This window comes from Caretta caretta, chromosome 7, assembly GCF_965140235.1.
Source record: "Caretta caretta isolate rCarCar2 chromosome 7, rCarCar1.hap1, whole genome shotgun sequence".
Classification (NCBI taxonomy): domain Eukaryota; kingdom Metazoa; phylum Chordata; order Testudines; family Cheloniidae; genus Caretta; species Caretta caretta.
The window spans coordinates 32408990-32429840 of NC_134212.1; the positions used below are offsets into that span (position 1 = coordinate 32408990).

Genomic DNA, 20851 nt, shown 5'->3' on the forward strand with positions numbered 1-20851 from the left:
TCCCAGGCATAGGGGCTGTAGTGTGGTCCCCCCCTTCCAAGCTGAGAGAGGCAACTCCAGGGGCTCTTCACCCCGCACCCTTCCCAAGCCGGGGATCAATCCCAGGGGGAGGAGGGAGCAGAGCCATGCTGAGCTGCTGGGGTCTTTGCTCCCTCCCTCCTGGAGGAGGACTTTTCTGGCTTCCAGCCATGCAGGGGCTGGAACTTCTCATGGCATTACCAGATAGGATGGATTTCTGGAGCCTGTCACTCACAAAAACACTGAGTTGGGAACACTTCCATGGCTTAAGGTGACCATCCTGGGCCCGGTGGGCCCTGCTACCACAGCACTGTGGCCATTAAAGGCCCCACAACCACAACACGGAGTGGGAAGGGGGTGGGTCCGGATTCCTGGGTTCTATCTCCACCTCTGGGAGGGGCATGGGGTCTTGCAATTAGCCCAGTGTGGGGTGCTGGGAATCAGGGCTCCTGGGCTCTTTCTCCATCTCAGCCACTGCCTCAAATCCAAGTCCCATTCCCTCTCCACATCTCATTTTCCTCGTCTCCAAAACAGCAATAACAATGCTCCCCCACCTCTCAGCCCACACAGGCCCTGCTGCTGTGGCATGGCAGCCATGCTGGACCACGTGGACCCCAGTCTACGGCTGCTACCTCTGAGGTATACAAATTAGGACGTCCACATGTCACAGTTCAGAGCAACTGCACCTGTATTTCCCCTCAATGGCCCAGCAAGGGCCCCCCCCCCAGCTTTCCGCTCCCCAGCTCTTTACTCTCCTGTTGGAGACCCACGGCCCTCTCCCTTCTGACTGGGAGATTTGGAAGCTGCACAGGTCCCTGCCTGCACAGTGTTCCCTGCAGCAGAGGCACCTTGCCCAAGCCAGACCTGTTTGCTTTCTCTTTAGAGAAAGAAAGAAAAGGAGTACTTGTGGCACCTTAGAGACGAACCAATTTATTTGAGCACAAGCTTTCGTGAGCATCTGTGCATCGTGCATCCGATGAAGTGAGCTGTAGCTCACGAAAGCTTATGCTCAGATAAAAATGTTCGTCTCTAAGGTGCCACAAGTCCTCCTTTTCTTTTTGCGAATACAGACTAACATGGCTGCTACTCTGAAACCTGTCTTTAGAGACGGTTAACACATATCATTGCTGCAGTTATAAGGTACGCCCCAGCACTTCCTAGGCAGGCCTACATTATTCTTAAGGTAAAAAGCACGACAGAGAAAACATTCAAAACAATACGAGAATCCACTCACATGCTGGCTGTTTGCTGGATCAGGAAGAAGGCCTTGAGTCAGGTTAAAACCAGGCTATTTATCCAAAACTGCTTTCTTTGTCTGTTGTGCCCTCGAGAATCCAGTTCGATCTCGTGTACGCGCAGTGCTCCAGGGGGTGTCTCCTCTAGAGATGTTACAGGCTGCCGGGGTGAATTTCCTTTACCACCTCCTGCTGTTCTCCTATTGACCTGTCCCGTGGAAATACATGCAATTCTGCAGTAACACAGACACCATCGCGTTTTCAGTACATGGAGAGCAAAGATGTTAAAACAAATGCAAAACGTTTTAATTTAATTCAGTAACGTTCAGTGAGGACATTGCAGGAAGTTATCAGCCTGTCACAACAGGATGATCCTGAGCCCATAAAACCATACAGCTTGCAGTGTGTACTGAACACCTGGACAAACATCCCAGGGCAGGGACAATCCTGGGAAAACCTGGACAGGTGGCCATCTTGTACCACACAGGCCAGGCCCTGTTACCGTGGCGCAGCGGCCATCTTGGGCCATACTTGTTGGGCCCAGTTACCATGGCGCAGCGGCCATCTTGGACTACATGACTTTCACAAGGCCCAAGTTGCAAAGAAGCCACTGGCCCTTGGCTTTAAGGTACCAGACACAGCTACAGGCAGCAGCACCAACGGGGAGGGGGAGAGCCTCCAGCCCAGCAAGCCCCACATGCTGGCACAGACTGAAGGAGCAGTCGTACGTTACGAGGGCTCTGTACCAAACCGACAACTCTCATTTACCCTTTGGTCTCTGTCCCAAGACTATGGGGTCAGCTCCCGGCCCCGATGGAGTAGCAGCAGCCTCGCAGCGATGGCAGCTCCCAGCTTGCGGGTCCTAGGTGTCTCCCACTCTTTCCTGCAGGGATTGGGGCTGGGAAAGCGAAAGGAAGACGTGTTAGGTCCAGCCACTTTGCAATGGGATCCATCTACAGCCACCCCTGGATTTGGGCAGGCAGCCTCTTCTCTGCTCCACCCCAGACTGCTGGCCCCAACTCCTCCTGCTCACTGCAGTACAGCAGCTATGGGTTGCCATCCCCTCTCTCACCCCTGTGGCCGGTGGCTAAGGGGTGGGGAGATATAATTCTCTAGCTAAGCACTGCTAAGCAGGGGCAGGCTGAGTTGGTGCTGTGCAGGGAGCAGGACAGAGGCTCAGTAGGGGGCGCTCTGCCCTCACAATCAATGCTGACCCCAGTGCCTCGGCTAAGGGGTGCTGTGCTGCTGACCTTAACATGAGATTTCAAAATGAGGCTCACTGACACCGCCTGGTCACTAAACCTGCCTAGCACTTTCCCCAAGAGCCCCCACTATCTGGCCAAATTCCAACATGGCCCATTCAATTTGGCCTCCTACCGACCAGCTGGTTACAGGAGTGTACTTCTTCTGCTGTCCCATCGGTTGGGTAGTGTTTCTGTGCTTTCCCTGCCCCAGAAACAGCTACATCTCAGCATGGGCAAGAAATCCCTGTGTAAATGGCTCCCACACCCCTCCCCAGAGGTGGCTGCCTCTCAGCATTGAGCGAGAGAGCTCTGTATAAACAGTTCCCATGCCCCACCCCAGAGGCGGCTGCATCTCAGCACCGATGAGGGAGGGAGCCATGTATAAACAGCTGCAGTGCCCATCCCAGCAGCAGCTACATCTCAGTGCCAGGCGAAGGATCCCTGTATAAATAGCGGCCACATCTTCGTGCTACCCGAAGAATCCCTGCATAAGCAGCAGCCATCACCCATTCTCCCAACTCCCTCTGACCTGGGGTTGGATCGGGATTGGTACCCAGAGCTGATAGACCCCATATCACATTCCACCCCCCCTCCCTGCGCGGTGGCCACCAGTTACTGCATTTTAAGAGTCCTTGGCAAACTCCACCGCCTCTCAGAACCAAAGCAGGAGACTGCTGGACTCTGAGCCCCTCTGGTCATTCTGCCCCATCCCTCAGGTCACTCCTCCACCCCATCTAATTCAAACTAGCCCCTCCCCCAAAGCTCTTTATGTCCCCTAGTTCCTCCCAGTGTCTTTAAGCAGAAAGCTTTGGAAAAATCCTGCAATGATTGTGCAGACTGAGGTCACCTTTAGCTTCTGCTGAGAAATCCTCCCCCACAGGGACTAGGGGACAGGATTCCACAGCACGGGGGCGGCTCTAGGCTTGTGGGGCTGCCAGCAGAGACTATTGCAGCACCTTGGGCTTTGAGGCCATCATGCTAACATCATCCCTCCCTCCCCCCACGGTTAATCGGGTGTATTAATCTGGCCATTTGCAGCTGGGCCAGGCGGGGAAGGATTTGTGATTTTAAAATGCACCACCAGCTGTTCAGCCACCTGAGCAGGGCAGCCATTTAATTAATCAGGATCCAGATGCGGGGTGGAGGAATTGTCCTCCGCACTCACTCTGGCTCTCTCTCTTTCTCCACACTTCCTAATCCCCACAAGTTGGCAGCGTCTCATCCGCATAGGTATCAGCAAATCATCGCCCCACTGGCCCCCCTCAAAGGCAGTATCACATCACCTGAGTCTTGACTCTAGTCTCAGGCCTGGTACTGTTTGTGTACAATAGTAGCTAGAGACCCGCCCCCAGAGATCGGGGCTCCATCATGCCAGGCACTGCACAGACCCACAACTGAGACTGTGGCCCCCGTCATGCCAGGTGCTGCACAGGACCCGTACTGAGATCGGGGGGCCCATTTTACCCAGTATTGCACAAACACACAGCAAGAGAGAGTCCCTGCCCCAAAGAACCTAAGCAGACAAGGGGAAGGATAATTTTCCCCATTTGATGCAAAAGTCAAGGCATGGAAAGGTTACATGATATGCCCGAGGTCACATGAAGTTTGGCAGAGCCAGGTGTCCTGACTCCCAAGGTAGTGCCCTAACCACTGGACAACACTGCCTCCAAATTCCTCCAGAACCCCCAGACCAGGGGAGTATGAATTGCTGATGTTCTGGGCTCACACACAGGGCTATGGGTAGGGTGATCTGGCACATGCACCCGCTGGAATTTAACCCCAGCACCCCAGTCCCAGACCCAACCCCAGGAGACAGACAGCAGCTTTTCAATGTGTCTTTATTGGCAGGGTCCAGAGGGAGCGTGAAGTCTCAGCAATACATACACTGGGAAGCACAAGCCCCTCTCCCCGCCACCCCCCTCCCTCCTCCCACAGGCCTTAAACTCATGGATGTGGGCAAGTGCAGCCACTAACACAAACCACCCACTGCTTAGGGTGTGGATGGGCCCCATGTGGGTACTGTTCCTAGCTGTAGATCCCACCCCAAGAAGAAACTTTCACCTGTACCTGATCTGTGCTCCCCATGCCAGCCGCCTCCCTCACTGCTGGGATCCCTCCCCCGGCTCCACTCCCCAGCCTGCGCTCCCCACACCACCTCCCCTGCAATTGCTGGGATCCCTCCTCCATCCCCACCCCCGGCCTGTGCTCCCACAAGCCTGCCTCCACCATCCTGCACTTCCCACGCTGTCTGCCTCCCTCCCCTACTGCTGGGATCCCTCCCCCATCCCCATTCCTTTCCTGTGCTCCCCATGCCGCCTGTCTCCCTCACTGCTGGGATCCCTCCCCCATCCCCATTCCTTTCTTGTGCTCCCCACACTGCCTGCCTCCCTCCCCCATCCCCATTCCTTTCCTGTGCTCCCCACGCCGCCTGCCTCCCCCACTGCTGGGATCCCTCCCTGGCCTGCAGTCCCTACACTCTCCCAATGCAACCTTCTCTGCTATGTGTGGGGAGGATAATTTTGAAATGTGGGTGGTGTCAAGGCCACCCCGACCTCAGCCAGCAATTTAGCAACATTGTGGATTACATCAGCAATAAATTACCAGAGCCCTCCCTCCTCCCCCCCCGCCAAGGACCCCAACTCTGCAGCGCCCCTCCCTCAGTCACTCATGCACAGTGTCTGGCAGACCCTGGGGGGATTTGAAGGCATCGGGTATGTCGCACTCCAGTTTGCAGATAACCTTGTAGATGGATTTCTTCCAGGAGGGGTCAGCATCACAGCCCCGGGAGATGGCACTAAAGAATTCACGCAGGGTGATCTGGGAGACCTCCAGGAACTTGCTGGGGATCTGGGTGGGGGGAAAAAAGACATGAGGGCATCACCCTGTCAGGACTGGTGACACCTGGCGCAGGAGGGGTCTTAGCAGGGCTCTTTTATTCCTCCCCCAAGGTCAATTTCCTCTTGTCAATTGCTCCCATGCTGCCAAGATCACCCCAGGCCTGCACTCCTCACCTCAGCCAGGATCCCTCCCCAATCCCCAACTTGGCCTGTACTCCCCTTCCCACCCACGTGCCCCACTTACGGGGCCCCTCCCAAATCTCCACCTGGTCTGTGTGCCCCACGTTGCCTGCCTCCCTGCCCACCTCGTAGTCATTGGCTTTGTTGTAGTGCTGGTTGAGGACACGTGCCAGCTCCGAGTCCCGGGTGACAGTCAGCATCTCGACGCTGAGCACCCCATCGCTCAATGCCTGGCGTGAGAACTTCTCCATCTGGATGTAGAAGAACTCCCGGAAGTTGCTGAACCACTTGATGAGCTGGGACGTGATGCAGCGATTGAACTGTGGGGACAGCAAGAGGAGAGAGACGTTGCCATCAACGCAGCCCTGGGCCTCAGTCCCCCAATTCACTGAAAACGGAAGTGTGACCCACATTCCCTGCCCCAACTTCCTGGGAAAAGGGGGGGTCCAATCTCCCCTTCCTGCCCCCCAATTCCCTGCAAACAGGGGTCCAATCCCCCTTCCTTCCCTCCAGCTCCCTGGGAAAAGGACAGTCCAATTCTCCCCCGTCACATCTCTCGTCACATGATCTACCCAAGTGTCTGTTTCTGGCAACACGGTCAGTGGGGGGGGGGGCGGGGGGAAGGGACCCTCCCTCCATGGGTGGATGGTGCTAGAGGACCTGCATGGGCCATACAGAAGGGGGCCTGGATCCATGGGGAGGGTCCATGGTCAAACTGTCCCAGAGTTGGGGAGGTTCTGAAGGACCCACCTTGACGTCGGAGAAATAGGTCTTGAGCGTCCCGGAACTGGGGTAGCGAGTGTAGAAGAACATCAGCTTGGCCTTCTTCAGGTGCCCAGGGGTGAGGCCCTCCTGGGAATGATGGGGTTAAGGAGCAACCAGGGGAAGGGCTATAATGGGGGCACCTCACTCCAAGGCCCTCCAGAGAGCAGACTGCCCCTGCCCCCCGCTCCCCCAAGAAAGCAGTGACCCCTGACCACGAGCTGAGAATAGAACCCAGGAGAGTCCTGACTCCCAGCCCCTCCTCCCCATTGTACCCCACGAATCTCACCTCAATCTCTTATCTCCACCCCGGCAGCTCAGCTCAGGCTGTAAAGAGAGAGGGGGTCAGTGGGTCATAGGTTGTGTGTGTGGGGTGTATGTGTGTGTAGCAGTGTGTATGGGGGCTTTCGGGGGAGGGGCAGTGTAGGGGAGATGGCTGTAAAGGGACAGGGCAGCATGGGGGAGGCAGTCAGGGAGGGGCAGTGTGTAGGGCGCATGCAGTGTGTAGGGTAGGGGATAGTCGAGAGGGGGGCAGCACGTGGGGCGGGAAGCAGTCAGGAGGGGGGCAGCATGTAGGGCGGGGACAGTGGGGGGAGAGGGCAGTGTGTAGAGTGGCGGACAGGAAGCAGTGTGTATACTGGAGGGCAGTTAGGGGAGGGGGCAGCATGTAGGGCGGGGGATAGCGGCAGGAAGGGGCAGTGTGTAGGGTGGGAGGCAGTCGGGAGGAGGCAGTATGTAGGATGGGGGACAGTGTGGGGAGGGGGCAGCGTGTAGGACAGGGGAGGGGGCAGCGTGTAGGGCGCGGGACAGCGGGGAGAGTGTGTAGGGTGGGAAGCAGTTGCGGGAGGGGGCAGTGTGTAGGATGCAGGGCAGCGTGTAGGGTGGGCAGTGCGTAGAGCGAGCAGTGTGTAGGATGGGGGGACAGCAGGAGTGTCTTTGCCAGCCCACCCCCACTAATCCCGGGGATTATTCCCAGCAGGTGCCTAGTGGGTTTCAGGAGGAAGCTCTTTCTGAGCTGGTGCAATCAGCTTAGGGTCCGGCTCAGCCTGGTTAACCATTAAACCTACGCCAGGCCTCAGGGGACTAGCGGTGGGTGGGTGGTGTGGAGGGAGCAGGTGATGCTAACACCTGCCCTGCCAATGCCTCACAGGTGGCAGCAAGATGTGAGCAGGTGTGGAGTGGAGCAGGGCAAGGCCAGAGGGGAGGGCTGGCTGAGCTGATGGCAGGGCTCAATGAGTGTATGTGGTGTGCGTGAGGTGGGGGGACAGGAGTATGTGTATGGGTGTGGGTATGCTACATATGGGCCGGGGGAGGGAGAAGGAAGAGGCTGTATGTGGATGTCCAGGTCAGTATATGTATATGAGGCAGGGGCCAGTGTGTGGGAGTTCAGCAAGGGGATGCCCGTGTGTGGGTCTATGGGAAACTGTGTGTGCGTGGATGGTGAATGTGTGTAGGTTGGCTTGGGGCAGAGTGTGTTGTGTGGTGGGTCAGTGGAGGATAGGTTGTGTGTGTGGAGTGAATGTGTGTGGGCTAGTTGGGAGCAGGATTGGGGGGGCAGTGTGTGTGGATCGGGGGGGACAGGGTGTGTGGGTTAGTGTGTGTGCGGGTCAGACTGTGTGAGTGGGTCAGGATGTGCATGGGGGTGAATGTGTGTGGGTTAGTTTGGGGCAGAGTGTGGAGGGCAGGGTGCATTTGAAGGGGGTGAACCTGTGTGGGTTAGTTGTGGGCAGGGTGTATGCGTGGGTCAGTGTGGGACAGGATGTGTGTGTGGGGGGTGAATGTGTGTGGGTTAGTTGGGGGCAGGATGTGTGAGGGAAGTGTGGGGCAGGAATCGGATCCTCTCCCCACTCTACCCTAGTCCTGGCCGGCTACTAAAGGATATTGAGGGCCTGTAGAGTGCTGGCTCCTGGCCATGGTGCGTCTCCGTGGCCTGACTCTTGGGGAGCTGGCGGTCAGTCGGCTCTGCCAGCTGGAAGAGGGCACAGTGCGGCTGCAGCAGGTGGCGTGAGGACAGCTTGGTGCGCAGGCTCACACTCTCCCAGTAGGCCTCTCCTGCTGCTCTGTCCTTGAAGGCAGCCAGGTATGGGGGCACAGCCATGGGCTGGGGGAAGGTGCTGGCCACCAGCTCTGGGGGGGCACGGGGCAAGCTCTTCCTCACCACTAGGGGCAGTGCCTCTGTCTGGTCACTTGGGTAACTGCAGGGGGGCTCCTCCGGTGGGGGTTGCTGGCGGGCAAACACCTGCATGACCGTGTCCACCACCTGGGTCATGGCTGCCCCAAGCTCCTCCTTTAGGGCCTCAGCCAGGGTGCCAGGGTGCCTACTCCCTTCCCCAGGATGCCGGGTGCTGGCTCCAACTCTGCTTGGCTCCTGGGACCAGGCTGCCCCCATGTTGCTTCTTTCCTCCTGGGCCACCCCGCTGTAGATCTGGCACAGTTTCTCCTGCAGCTGGAACACTTGCTCACGCATCTTCTCCAGCTGCTGCTTGAGCTGGCTCCGCTCCTGGGCCCGGCGGGAGCGGCCATACCCAGAGCCTCCTTCTTCCAGGCCCCCATCACGGTATGAGCTGCTGATGCTGCACACGATGTTCTCTACCCGGGCCCGCTTAGCCCAGACAAAGTCCTTGGCACTTTCTGGATCCAGACCCCTCTTCGCCGGGACCTCCCCGTCCCCCTGGGAAGACTCGCCCAAGTCACAGGCCTCCACCAGCTTGGCCTTCACACTCCTGCGCAGCCATTGGGAAATGAGATCACTGTCAGGGTAAGGGGCCGCCATGTCCCCACAGCCCCTAGGTTGGTTCTGGAGGCTGAGCTGGTAGCCGGGGTCCTCCAGCTGCTGCTCCTCTAGCCGCTCCAGCTTGAGATTGGTGCCGGAGAAGGACATCGTTGTTGGGAGTCTGCAAAAAAGATCAGACACATGGGAGTTGGGGAGCCGGCTGTGCACTGTGCTCCCTCCTGCAACACAGCGCCCCCAGTACCGCTCTGGGGCATTGGGGTCAACACTGAATACCAGGGGAGAGTCCCCCTACTGAGAACCTGCCCCACTCCCTGCAGCACAGCACCCGCTAGCAACACACTAGGGCACTGACGGTGAAGGGAGAGTGCCCCCTACTGACTCCCCCAACCTGCTCCTTCTTTGGCTTTTCTCAGAGGATCCCGCTCTGTGTGGTGGGGTGGGGTCTGTCTCAACCCCAACCTAAAGGTGGGGCAGGAGTTGGAAGGGGTTAATACAGCTGGCTCATGCAGAGATCCCAGCTGGTGGACCTTGGGCTAACAGGTTAGGGGAGGGTGCAGGGCCATTTAAGGGCTGTAGGCAGAGGTGCCACTAGAGCAAAGGTTCACTCTCCCCCCCGCCCCCAGCAAACTCTCCCCTCCATGGTCTCTGGCCAAAGCAAACAGGCCTCTGGCTGCTCCCTGAGAAGGCAGACGTGTGTGGGCCTGATACAAACCTAACAACCCCCTGTTTTGCACCACGCACAGTGCCCCCAACCCTCCATCCCCTGCCCCCACATCCACCCAGGCCTGGGCTATGGCAGACCTCCCAGTTCCCCCTCTGAGAGCGCCCTGTCCCCCTTCCAGCAGCCCCCCCTCCCCCCGCCTCTCCTCTGCTGTGATCCCCTCGCTGCCCCAGGCTGTGGCAGGCCATCCTGCTGAGATCCCTGCCCCCCTCCCCGCAGCCCTCGCCTCAGACCCCCCTCCCCGACTCCTTCAGGGCCAGGATGCTGCTCTCCATTGTTTTTATCCTGACACAAGAGTGCAACCCCTCCTCCTCCCACCCCCCTCCCCCGCCCCCCAAACCCCTACTAGGAACAGGCTGTGTTATGGGTAGAAAGCAGGAGGATGGGGCAACGGGCATCTAACAACCCCCATGACGTTGGCTGGAGGGGGGCAGCAGCAGGATTCTGGGATCTGTGACTCTCACTCTGGCTAAACTTTATAGTAAACAGGTAAGTCCCCTACCTCCCTTCTGCCACCCTGCATCCTCCGAACCAGGCCCTGCCTCCCGCAGCATCCTCCACCTGTCTCCCCCCAGCCAGCCCTCTACATCCTCCCACCCAGAACCTGCCTCCTTCCAGCCCTTCTACATCCTCCACCCAGACCTTCCCTGTTCCCTTGCATTTCCCATCCCAGCTCTCCCCTAACCTCTTCCTGCACCCCAAATCCGGACCTTCCTACCCCCCAGCCCTGCATCCCCTCTGGCTCCCCTAATTAGCCCAATCCCCCAGCCCCTCTGCAACCCTGCTTCACCCCCTGCACCGCACCCCCAGACCTTCCCTGGCCCCAAACCCTGAGCATCACCTGATCCAAACTCTGCACCCAACTCCCAGCCTTCCCCTGCTCCCTGTATGCCAACCCTTATATTCCAATTCCAGCTTCTCCTCACCCAGACCCTGCCTCCCCTCAACTTCCCCACCCTGCTCCTGAACCCCCATGACCTCTGTTCCCCCTCCTCCCCAGCATCCCTGGGGTGCCCTGGAAGTCCCCAGTTGACTCTGCCCCTTTTGCCCATGCTGGCACCTGAAGGCAGGTGCCAGGGGCAGATGGTATTCTGACTCACCGCTTGGCAGGTGCCCACCCTGGGGAGAGCCCCTGAGCCCTGATTCCTGATGCCAGCTAGTCTCTGCCACACTGATTGACAGAGCCAGGAAGGACCTGGGTCATTCCTCTGGTGACATCACACCACGGGGACACAGCCCCACGTGGGGGGAGGGGAATGCCAGTAGTAGGGGAGGAGCTGAACCATGATTGGGCAGAGGGTTATCCCCTTGTCAATCCTGAGGCAGAGTGGGAGGAGGGACAAGCTGGACCCAGATGCCAAAAGGAAGAGCCAAGTCCTGGAGACCATTAAGGGAGAAGGAAATGCTAGGAAATAAGTGAACACAGGAAGCCACCCCCCTCCCAGAACTGAGGAGAGAACCCAGGAATCCTGACAGCCCCCCACTCTAACCCATTACACCTTGTTCCCCTCCCAGAGCTGTGGGGAGAACCCAGGTGTCCTGACTCCCAGCCCCCCTGCTCTAACACCCATTACACCCCACTGCCTTCCCAGAGCTGGGGGGAGAACCCAGGTGTCCTGACTCCAAGTTCCCACTCCTGACCCTGTCCCACTAGAACTCACTGCCCTTCCAGAGCTGGGATAGAACCCAAGAATCCTGGCTCCCAGCTGCTCCAGTCCCCAGACGTTTGGCTAAGTCAGGTGGCTACAGCCCTCGCCTCCCAGCTGCCACTCTGGGGTGCTGTAAATCACACCATAAATACAACGGTACTTCCCCTCAGGCAGCTGGCAGCCGGGGCAGCCTCGGAGCAGGAAGGGACCTGCCAGAATCCAAGGGGCCACAGTGAGTGAGTGAGTGAGTGTGTGTGTCAGTCAATGTGACCCCAGTGGGGGAGGGAATCAACAGGGTCTGGGGGGTCCTACGTGGTTGGGATCTGTGGAGTCCCAGGAGGAGGGAAGGGGACAGGGGGAATTGCAACCTAAAACTGCAACATTTATGGGGCAGCTGTTCAAACAGACAACCCCCTCCCCTAAACACATGTACCCACTCGCATTCAGACACCTTCCTCATGCACAACCACACCCAATGCTCACAGCCAGGCGTACCCACACTGCTTCACATAGGGCCCACTATCTAGCTGTCAATACTCCCCTCCCTGAGTCGGGACAGAACCTGCCTCCCAAGCCCTGCTGTTCCAATGACAAGACATCACTCCCATTCCTGTGGTGTGGACACAACCCAGGAGTCCTGATTCCCATATCCCCCATCCTCAATGCTCCACCCTGCTCCCCTGCCCACAGGGTCTTTAAGGGTCTCTTCCCCACTCATCCCAGACCCACTCCCCAGGGCTGGTTTAATGAGTTAACCCTGGGAGAAGCCTTTAGCCAACCCATCAGGAATGCGGGTGGATTAGTCTGGGCCTGTGGCCGCCACAATAACCACCCAGCCCCGTACGTGGGTGGCAGGCCAGGGCTTAGGCACAAGTGCTGTGTCTGCTCCTATATTCACGTCTCGATGCGTCCAAAGGATTTGTGCCCCCCCCCCGCGCTGCCTGGCCCATTCACTGCCTCCATTCAGCCCTTAATCTCCAGCCCCCACCCCGGCCACTCCGCGCCTCTTGTTTTCTGCTTGCTGGCATTATCAGGGCCTGTTTTCATGCCCCTTTGACACAGCAGAGTTCCAGGGACCCATAGGGTCTTTGCACAGAGTTGCACACCCCAGTGCAGGGAGTTGTTCCCCTGGAGGCATGGGGGGAAGTCATGGCTCTTCCCAGTCCCTCCCCGCCCATGGATCTGGGAATAGAAATCCTGACTCCCAGCAGCCCCGCTCTAATCACTAAACTCCACTCTTCTGCCCACAAGGTATTTAAGGGCCTATTCCCTTCACCCACCCAGTATCTGCTCCCTGCCTGGGGCAATTCTGGAAGGTGCGCAGACTGGCAAACTCCCTTGCACACTGGCAGACAGATCCTCCTGGTTCTTTGTGACCAGTGCCATAGGTGACCCATGGGACCAGAGACCTGCCAGCTGTTTTCATGTGTGGACACACAGTACCCATTGAGCCAGGCACTGTACAGACTCACAATGGGGATCAGAACCCTTGTCATCCTGGGTGCTGCACAGACCCATGACTGAGACTGGGGCCCCTGTTGTTCTGAGTGCTCCACAATCCGCAGCTGGGACTGGGGTCCCCTTTGGGCCAGGCACTGCACAGACACAGAGTGAGAGACAGTCTCCTGCCCTGAAGAGTTTGCAGTCATGGACAAAGGCAGGATTATTCTTCCCATTTGTCAGACAGGCAACCTGAGTCACAGAGTGGATGATCACCCATAGAATTTGCAGCAGAGCCAGGAATTGAACCCAGCTGTCCTGAGTCCCAGGCCAGCAGCCTAGCCCCTGGAGCACCACCTTAAAGGGCAGACGTGACCCATCTGGATCACTACGGAACAGAGTCACCTGCTCTGATGATGGCAAAATTCCCCAGACTAATAAAAGCTCCAGATAAGCAGATTCATTAATCTCCTGGGAGAGACAGGCCCCTCATCCATTACCTGAGGATCTGTCACTTACCCCGTCACAGACATCACGGGCAGGAGTTTCCCAGGGGCTGGAAGGTCCCAGCTTATCAGTCCCAGCTGGGCCCCGTGAGAACATGGGCCTCCAGTTCCTCTTGAGAGGCTGCTGTGTGTTTGCCTGAGTTGTTTTAAGATTTAATTGGACACCATAAAGGGGAGGGAGGGAGAGGCACCTTGCAGGGAAATAAACACAGCCCAGATTCTCAGGCTGTCGGATTCTGAGTTATAGACACCCCCCACCCATCCTGGGTATACACAAGGGTGCCTGGGAATGGGACATGGGTTTTTTCCTAGATGGTGCTAGCTAGCTCCAGTCTGGCCTGAGTGGGAGACTGGTAGGCTCAGGAGGCCTGGGAATAGGATACAGCACCTTTCACCTCTAGGGGGCACTGGCTTCCATCCATCCCCAGGTGAGGGGGACCAGCTGGCTCAGAGGGGTAGGTCCTTCCCTCTTTAGGGGACATCAGCTCCGATCCAGCCACCGGGCAGGAAATGGAACATGGGGTCTGTCCCCCATAAGGGGCATCAACTCCAATCTAGTCCCAGGACTGGGGGCCTGGCTAGCTCAGGGGGGCTTGGGGATAGGATATGGGGCTTTTCCCCTATAGGGGGCCTAGCTCAAATCTGGCCTTACAGCAGATAGACTGGCTGGTTTAGGGGGTTGGGGAATGGGACACAAGCCTTTCCCCATCCCCATTTTGGGGCAGTGGCTCTGATCCAGCCCCAGGTAGGGGGACTGGCTAGATCATGGGTGTGAGGAATGGGACAAAGGGCCTTTCCTCTCCAAGGGGAACTGGCTCTGATCTGGCCCCAGGCCAGGGAGACCAGCAGGCTCCAGGAGGCGGGGAGTAGGAAACGGGAAACAGTGGGAAACCCCTTTTCTGTATGAGCACAACCTCCTCAGGTCTCTGGCCTTCGCCTCTCTCAAGGAGGAATCTTGTGATTCTCCTACTCTTGGCCTGGGTGCTGGGCTACATCTGGGCCCATCCCGGGCCTGCTGTGTTCAGGTACCAGCAGATCTTCCCTCTGGGAGCCTGTAACTAGTGGTTTCAGAGTAACAGCCGTGTTAGTCTGTATTCGCAAAAAGAAAAGGAGTACTTGTGGCACCTTAAAGACTAACCAATTTATTTGAGCATAAGCTTTCATGAGCTACAGCATCCGATGAAGTGAGCTGTAGCTCACAAAAGCTTATGCGCAAATAAATTGGTTAGTCTCTAAGGTGCCACAAGTACTCCTTTTCTTTTTGTAACTAGTGGGTTACAGCTACCCCTAAGAGCCTTCGTCAAACCCAGGTATCAATTACTGAACCACAGGAACAAAGCACAAAGGAAAATGTTCTATCCCAACCATCGGCCTAGGTGCATGGCTCTCTTTTCTGGCATCCAACTATGCTTCTGGTGGGCATCCTGCAGGGCGCACTACCCCCCAGATGAGCAGGCCTCGGGCTTTAGTCTCAAAAACCTGGGTCATTTTAAACTCTGCCAAGATTTGGGATTCCCATCCCATTCCCAGAGCTAGGGATAGAACCCAGGAGTCCTAGCTCCCGCCCCAGCCCTCCCCCCACGCTAAACCACTAGTCCCTACTCTCCTCTCTGAGATCCTCTGGCAAGGACGCGTGTGCATCCCAACTCTCAGACATCACACACAACCCCCATTCCACACTCAAATTCACACACACACACACACACAGAGACCCTGCCTCATAACGCCCCCACTTGAGAAACCTCACACACAACCCATCCCCCAGTAACACCATGACTCCCCACATACACACAAGGCAACCACACACAATACCCCTAGATAAACACAACCCCCCATTTATCCCCAATGATTCACTCACTTCCCCCCACGCACTGCCTCAGAACGCTACATACTCAGTCCCCCTAGACATTAACACAATGCTCCAGCATGGCAGGACCACACCACAGACAGAGGTGGATTAAGGTTTCGTGGTGCCCTGAGCCAGAGCAAGTAGGGGGCCCACTCCCCATAGCTTCTGCCTGTGGTCCCGTTCCTGTTCCACCTGTGGCTCCGCCCACAGCCTCACATCTTGTGTCCTGTCCAGTCCCCCCCGCGGTGCCCACTCCCCCCTTCGGCTCAGCTGCTGTAAGTGCTGTCTACCCTCCACCCCCCGCTAGGGCCACAGCAGGAAGTGAGAGCTCCCCCCAGCCCAGAGGCCACAGCAGGGAACCAGAGCTCCTCCAGTCCTGGGGCTGCAGCCAGGGTGAGGATGCTAGGTCTTCTCCTGCCCTGCCCGGCACTGCGACTCACCCAGCCCCACCTCAGTGCTTGTCTGCTGGGGGTGGGGCTCCCCAATTGGCCAGGGCCCCTGGGCAGGGGTGCTATGGGCCCATTGGCTAATTTGCCACTGCACAGACCCACAACCTCTTACAAATCAACATTTATTGTAAAACTGACTTCTACTCCCTTCAGACATCCCAAAATTCCAGGGGCGCTCTGGGCTGTGTCCTACATCTCCCACAACCTCCCGCCTGGGGCAGGGGACACTGGCTGACATTCCATACAGCTCCCCGCCATGTGGATCGGGGACCCAAAACCATCACACCAAAGCTCAGACCCAAACCAACTCTCACAAACCCCAAGATCCAAGCCAGCTTCCTGAATCGCAAACCCACGAGGGGCGGGGAGGAGGGGCAAGACAAATTATGCAGCACAAGGGGTCAAATGGAGGAAGCCGAGCCCATCAACAGAGAAAGATTGCCCAGAGCCATCCAGTTGCACTAGGCACAGGTAAGTTACTTCCTTTACCCTCTTTTATGCAGGGGGAAAAAGAGGCAAAGGGAGTGGCTTGGCGGAGGTGACACACAGAGAATCAGTGACCGAGCCACTAAGAGAACCCAGGAGTCCTGGCTCCCAGTCTGTTACTCTAAACCGGATTCCTCTTTCACTGCAAGGAGCAGAAGCCAGGGACAGGAACACAGGAGGCTCCCTCTCAGCCCTTCCCAGAGCCAGCAATAAAACCCACAAGTCCTGACTCCCAATCCAGCCAACTAGACTTCATTCCCCTCCCAGAGCCAGGGAGAGGAACGCAGGAGTCCTGGCTCCCATCCTCACCCCAAGGTCTCTTCAAACCATTAGCTACAAGCATCTTCGATGATCTCCAGCAGGGGGGCCTCCCCTCGTTTACTGTCCACTAGCAGCTGCGAGGGGCTGTGGACCAGCACGTCTGGGTCCCTGAAAGCTCCTTTCTGGAAGACCACGGCTCCATCCAGCACCATGAGCCCATGATGGCAGCAAAGCTCTGCCATCTCCTCAGGACCGTCCACTGCCAGAAGCCGGGCGAGCCAGGTCAGGGGGCAGCGACAGTTCCTGGTACTGAAGCCGTGGCTAAAGGTGAGCAGTGCCAGGCGCCGGGCAGGGCCCAGGTGCCGATGGAGGGCGCAAATCGGCAGGTAGGGCAGGGCCTGCACCAGGCGGAAAAACCGTGCCCAGTTGCGCTCCAGGTAAGCCTGGTTGACAGCCAGCGCTGTGCGGAGTTCGGGGGAGGCCCGGACAGGGTCTGGGAGCTGCAGGACCTGGCGCAGGGCTTCCGGAAAGCCTAGGGTGGAAAAGGGGCAAATCAGAGCAGCACACCCTGCTGAGCCCCCCATGGCTACTTATTGCAGCACAGCACCCCCTGCTGAGCTCCCCCCACTCCCTGCAGCACAGGGCCCCTACTGAGATCCCCCATCCTGCTCCCTGCTGCACAGCACCCCTCCCTGACCGCATGCCCCTCTCCCTGTCATCTGGCTCCCTATGAGCCCCTTGCACCATTCTCTTCAGTCCAGCACCCCCTACTGAGTCCTCTGTGCCACCCCATGCAGCACAAGGAGCCCGCACTTCTCCCCGCAGCACAGTGCCCCATACTAAGCCCCTGCCCCCTCTCTGCAGCCCAGCATCACCCACTGATCTACCCACATTGCTCCCTGCAGCACAGCATCGCACTGGGGTCAGCACTGACTGCCATGGGAGAGTGCCCCCTACTGAGCCCCTGACCTTGATCTCTGTGGTACAGTGCCCTCTACTGAGCCACCACGCTATTCCTTGCATCACAATACCCCCTGCTGAGCAACACGTCCCACTCTCTGCAGCACAGCACTCCCTACTGACCAATGAATGCAGCACAGCGCCCCCTACTGAGCAACCCGCCCTGCGCTCTGCAGCACAGCGCCCCCTACTGACCCCCTCCCACTCCCTGCAGCACAGCACCCCCCCCCGAAACCTCCCCCCACTTCTGCTTGCAGCAGTGACCCCCACTGACTCCCTCCTGCTTCTTGCAGCACAGCACCTCCCAGTGCTTCTCACCCAGGTTGTAGAGGAGGAAAAGGGCCTGGAAGGCCGGCTCCCCGTGGTGACAGCTGTCCCGGTAGCAGCGCCGCAGCCAGCTGAAGCACTCCTGGAGCTGGGTGCAGTGGAGGTGGGGGTCAAAGCGGGCAGGGGGTTCCCAGCACAGCTTGTAGCCGGCATGGAGCAGGTAGCCCAGTGATCGCTCCAGCAGGGCCACGCATGGAGCCCCTCGCAGCTGCTGCAGCGTGGCATCCTGGTGCACAGCACGCAACCGGTCGGAGATGAAAGCATGAACCTCAGCTGGGGGCAGGTCAGCTCGCGGAGCCACCTGGCCCAGCAGGTAGTGCACAGTGGCCAGCAGCACTGGCGCAGGGCGCAGCTCCTGGGGCCGGGGCAACTCCTTGCCTGCAGCTGGACGGGAATACTCCTTCACCACACGGGCAGGGTGACCCTGCCGCGTCCCCTCCCTCAGCTCCAGCCGGTGCAAGCGGCCCTGGCGCTCCCGCTGTGCCAGCTCACCCAGCGGGCACATCCCAGGGCATGTGCCCACTGGGAACTCATCTGCACCCCCCATTGGGCAGGCACCTGCAGCAGAGACAGAGAGTGTGAGGATCTGGGCAGGGGGGCTGTTGGGGGTCCCCACAGCATGTGGGGCGAGATGAGGAGGATCAGGCCCTCCCTGTGGGGACTCTGAGGAGTGGCAGGTCTGAGGTAAAGGCCTCTCCTTGTGGGGCCTGGGAGGTGGGTGATCTGAACTACACCTCTGGTGGGGCGCCTAGGAGGAGACCTGGGGGTCACGGCTGTCCCTGTGGGAGAACTGGACCAATCCCAGCCGCCCTGCAAAATTATATCCTCCCCCCACACACCTGCCCAACGCCAGGGATAAAACCCAGGAGTCCTGACCCCCAGACCCCCCACTCTCCTCCCCGCTCTGAGGAAAGAGCCCAATCGCCCCTCCCCCCAACGGAACCGTCCCTGGGTCCCACAATGCCCAACTGTCTCCAACCCGCCCCGCAGCTTGCAATTCTCCCACAATGCACTGCGCCAGAGGCGGCTTCCTCCCTGCACCGGCAAACGGCCCGTCATCATCATGTGATATCATCATCCAATCCCAGCCGTGCAGGGCTCCGGGCGGGGAATGCTGCTGTCTAGTCCCTGAGAAGGCGGGGGGGGGGGACGGCGCAGTAAAGACCTGGGTTCTATCCCTGGCTCTGGGGGGTGGGCTGCGAGCTAGGACTCCTGGGTTAGAATATCAGGGTTGGAAGGGACCTCAGGAGATCATCTAGTCCAACCCCCTGCTCAAAGCAGGACCAATCCCCAATTTTTGACCCAAATGGCCCCCTCAAGGATTGAACCCACAACCCTGGGTTTAGCAGGCCAATGCTCAAACCACTGAGTTCTATTCCCAGCTCTCCCTTTGGCTCCCCTCTTGACACCGGGAGGGAGTTCTTTTGCCCTCTTTGTGCCTCAGTTGTTCCCACCCAAGTTGGCAGCTGTGCGCTTTGTTTCCTTGCTGCTTGCAAAGTGCTTTGCAATTGTGAGCAGGGAAGGGAACTCCTAGAGCTCCTTCCCCAGCCATCAGGGCAACGGGACCACATCCCTTCCAGAAGAGGAACCTAGGAAGTACCATGCCCGGGGGCCCATTTAGCCTGGTATCCTATCTCCCAGAGCAGCAGGTCCCAGCTGCTTGAAAGGCAGGTGAAGGAGCCCTTCAGTAATGACATAAGTGGATCACAGGGGCAGATTCCTCCTGACCCCCCATTAGTCAGGAGTGAGCTCTTGCCCTGAAGCATGAGGATTTCAGCCTCTTCCCAAAAACTAGGGGACATTTTACTCTTTGCTCTGGATGTTCTCGTTATTCAGATCAACATCCAAATCTAGTCTGAATCCCTCTAATTTGGCTTCAATGAGACCTTGTGGCAATGAGTCCCACAGGCTGTGTGGAGACATTGTATGATCAGACCCACATTCCCTAACTCTCTGATCAGAATTCACCCCCAAGTTCAGCCCCCAAGAAAGCCATAAAGCCAGGTTGCAGCTACACACCAGGACACTGAAGAACCAGGGAGATTTCTCTCCATTGACCCACACCCTCCCCAGCCGAACTTTCTCAGACACATGAGGGGTGGGAAATTTACAGGCAAAATACATTTAACACGCAGAATCAAGACTCCTGGATTCTATTCCTGGCTTTGGGAGGGGACTGGGGACTAGTGGTTAGAGTAACAGGGTCAGGACTCCTGGGTTCTATTCCCAGCTTTGGGAGCAGAGTGTGGTCTAAAGGGGGCTGGGAGTCAGGCTTCCTAGGTTCTTTTTCCAGGTTTGGGAATAGAGTGGGATCCAATGGGTTGGGAGGAGGCCAGAGAATCTGGTCTCCTGGGTTCTATTCCCAGTTCTTGGAGCGGGAAGGGGGGGGGTTGGGGGGGGAGGAGACAGGACTCCTGAGTTTTTTATTCAATTTAAAGAGAATCCAACAGACAGCAGCTCTCCAGAACTGTCAGCTCTCCCTGACTCGGAGGAGTCTATCAGAGTAGTTACAAGCCTCAGAAACATTAAAGGATGTACCCTGCCAGTACTCTGCAACTGAGGCACAGAGATGGGAAGTGACTTGCCCAAGGTCACACCCTGAGTCTGTGACAGCACCAGAAATCAAATCCAGGTCTCTGGAGTCCCAGCCCTGGGACCTTAACCACCAGACCTCATAGAAAGGCTCTATCCAATACTTTTCTATGGTAGTCATAGTTGAGAGCCATTAGGAAGGGGACTGAACTCAGGCTCTTCAATGCAATCAGCACAGGCCTCTACCAGATAAGCCACAAGAGAAATGCCATTAGTTGGCAGCAGCAGTAGCAGGCTCTTATCCATTGTGCAGACCAGGTAAAACACAGAGAACCTGGTCATTATGCAAGCAAGGCTGTGAGGCAGAAAGCCCTAAGGATTCCCCCAACAGTTAAGATTACAAATTAAAAATGCCCCCAGGGTAAATAATTCACCCTCTTCTCTTCTTCTCCCAAAACAAGAAGACATGCCCCACCCAACATTTCCCCATCTCTGGGTGAGGCTCACCTGCTTCTCTGAACTGAGAGCTGTATTTGATGGGTAGCTAAAGGGATGCAAGATGGAGGACCATGTATTTATAGATTAAGTCCTGCCCAGAGGCGGGATTTACCTGGGGGTGTGTGGGGGGCTAAGAGCTTTACATATAGATGAGAGCCACTAG

The 20851-nt window shown here is 57.6% G+C and overlaps 3 protein-coding genes across 11 annotated transcripts in view; all 3 read right to left on the minus strand.

The window, feature by feature from the left end:
• LOC125639333 (prospero homeobox protein 1) overlaps nucleotides 1-6412 on the minus strand; it is a 56211-nt gene extending 49799 nt beyond the window's left edge. For 6 of the 8 annotated variants that reach the window (XM_048856131.2, XM_075130427.1, XM_075130428.1 and 3 more), the window contains exons 1-5: nucleotides 6265-6410; nucleotides 5640-5834; nucleotides 5237-5344; nucleotides 2022-2151; nucleotides 1253-1486 (exon numbers count right to left, since the gene is read on the minus strand). In XM_048856131.2, the coding sequence (XP_048712088.1) occupies nucleotides 2116-2151; nucleotides 5237-5344; nucleotides 5640-5834; nucleotides 6265-6327 (402 nt within the window). In that variant the 5' untranslated portion in view covers nucleotides 6328-6410 and the 3' untranslated portion in view covers nucleotides 1253-1486; nucleotides 2022-2115. Of the gene's footprint in view, nucleotides 1-1252; nucleotides 1487-2021; nucleotides 2152-5137; nucleotides 5345-5639; nucleotides 5835-6264 lie in introns of those variants that run through there. The other 2 variants (XM_048856132.2, XM_048856127.2) reach the window with 2 other exon arrangements.
• Nucleotides 6413-6546: 134 nt separating this feature from the next.
• LOC142068283 (uncharacterized) lies at nucleotides 6547-16509 on the minus strand. Of its 2 annotated transcripts, none has more exons than XM_048856120.2 (2): nucleotides 16420-16509; nucleotides 6547-9170 (listed from the first exon to the last, which is right to left on the minus strand). In XM_048856120.2, exon 2 carries the CDS (start codon nucleotides 9155-9157, stop codon nucleotides 8126-8128), a length of 1032 nt encoding a protein of 343 aa, XP_048712077.1. In that variant the 5' UTR covers nucleotides 9158-9170; nucleotides 16420-16509; the 3' UTR covers nucleotides 6547-8125. The 2 variants fall into 2 exon arrangements, with proteins under 2 accessions (XP_048712077.1, XP_048712076.1); XM_048856119.2 differs by lacking the exon at nucleotides 16420-16509 and adding an exon at nucleotides 10832-12294.
• Nucleotides 15733-18561, minus strand: SAC3D1 (SAC3 domain containing 1). The gene is made up of 2 exons (XM_075130426.1): nucleotides 17650-18561; nucleotides 15733-16903 (listed from the first exon to the last, which is right to left on the minus strand). Exons 1-2 carry the CDS (start codon nucleotides 18203-18205, stop codon nucleotides 16440-16442), a joined length of 1020 nt encoding a protein of 339 aa, XP_074986527.1. The 5' UTR covers nucleotides 18206-18561; the 3' UTR covers nucleotides 15733-16439.
• Nucleotides 18562-20851: the final 2290 nt, after the last annotated feature.

What these genes read in the sequence shown, in the direction of transcription:
- LOC142068283 (XM_048856120.2), bottom strand. Translation starts at nt 9,157, where the DNA reads ATGTCCTTCTCCGGCACCAATCTCAAGCTGGAGCGGCTAGAGGAGCAG.
- SAC3D1 (XM_075130426.1), bottom strand. Translation starts at nt 18,205, where the DNA reads ATGGGGGGTGCAGATGAGTTCCCAGTGGGCACATGCCCTGGGATGTGC. An exon ending in TTTCCTCCTCTACAACCTGG is followed by an intron (nt 16,904 to 17,649) that starts GTGAGAAGCACT and finishes TTTCCACCCTAG; the next exon opens with GCTTTCCGGAAGCCCTGCGC.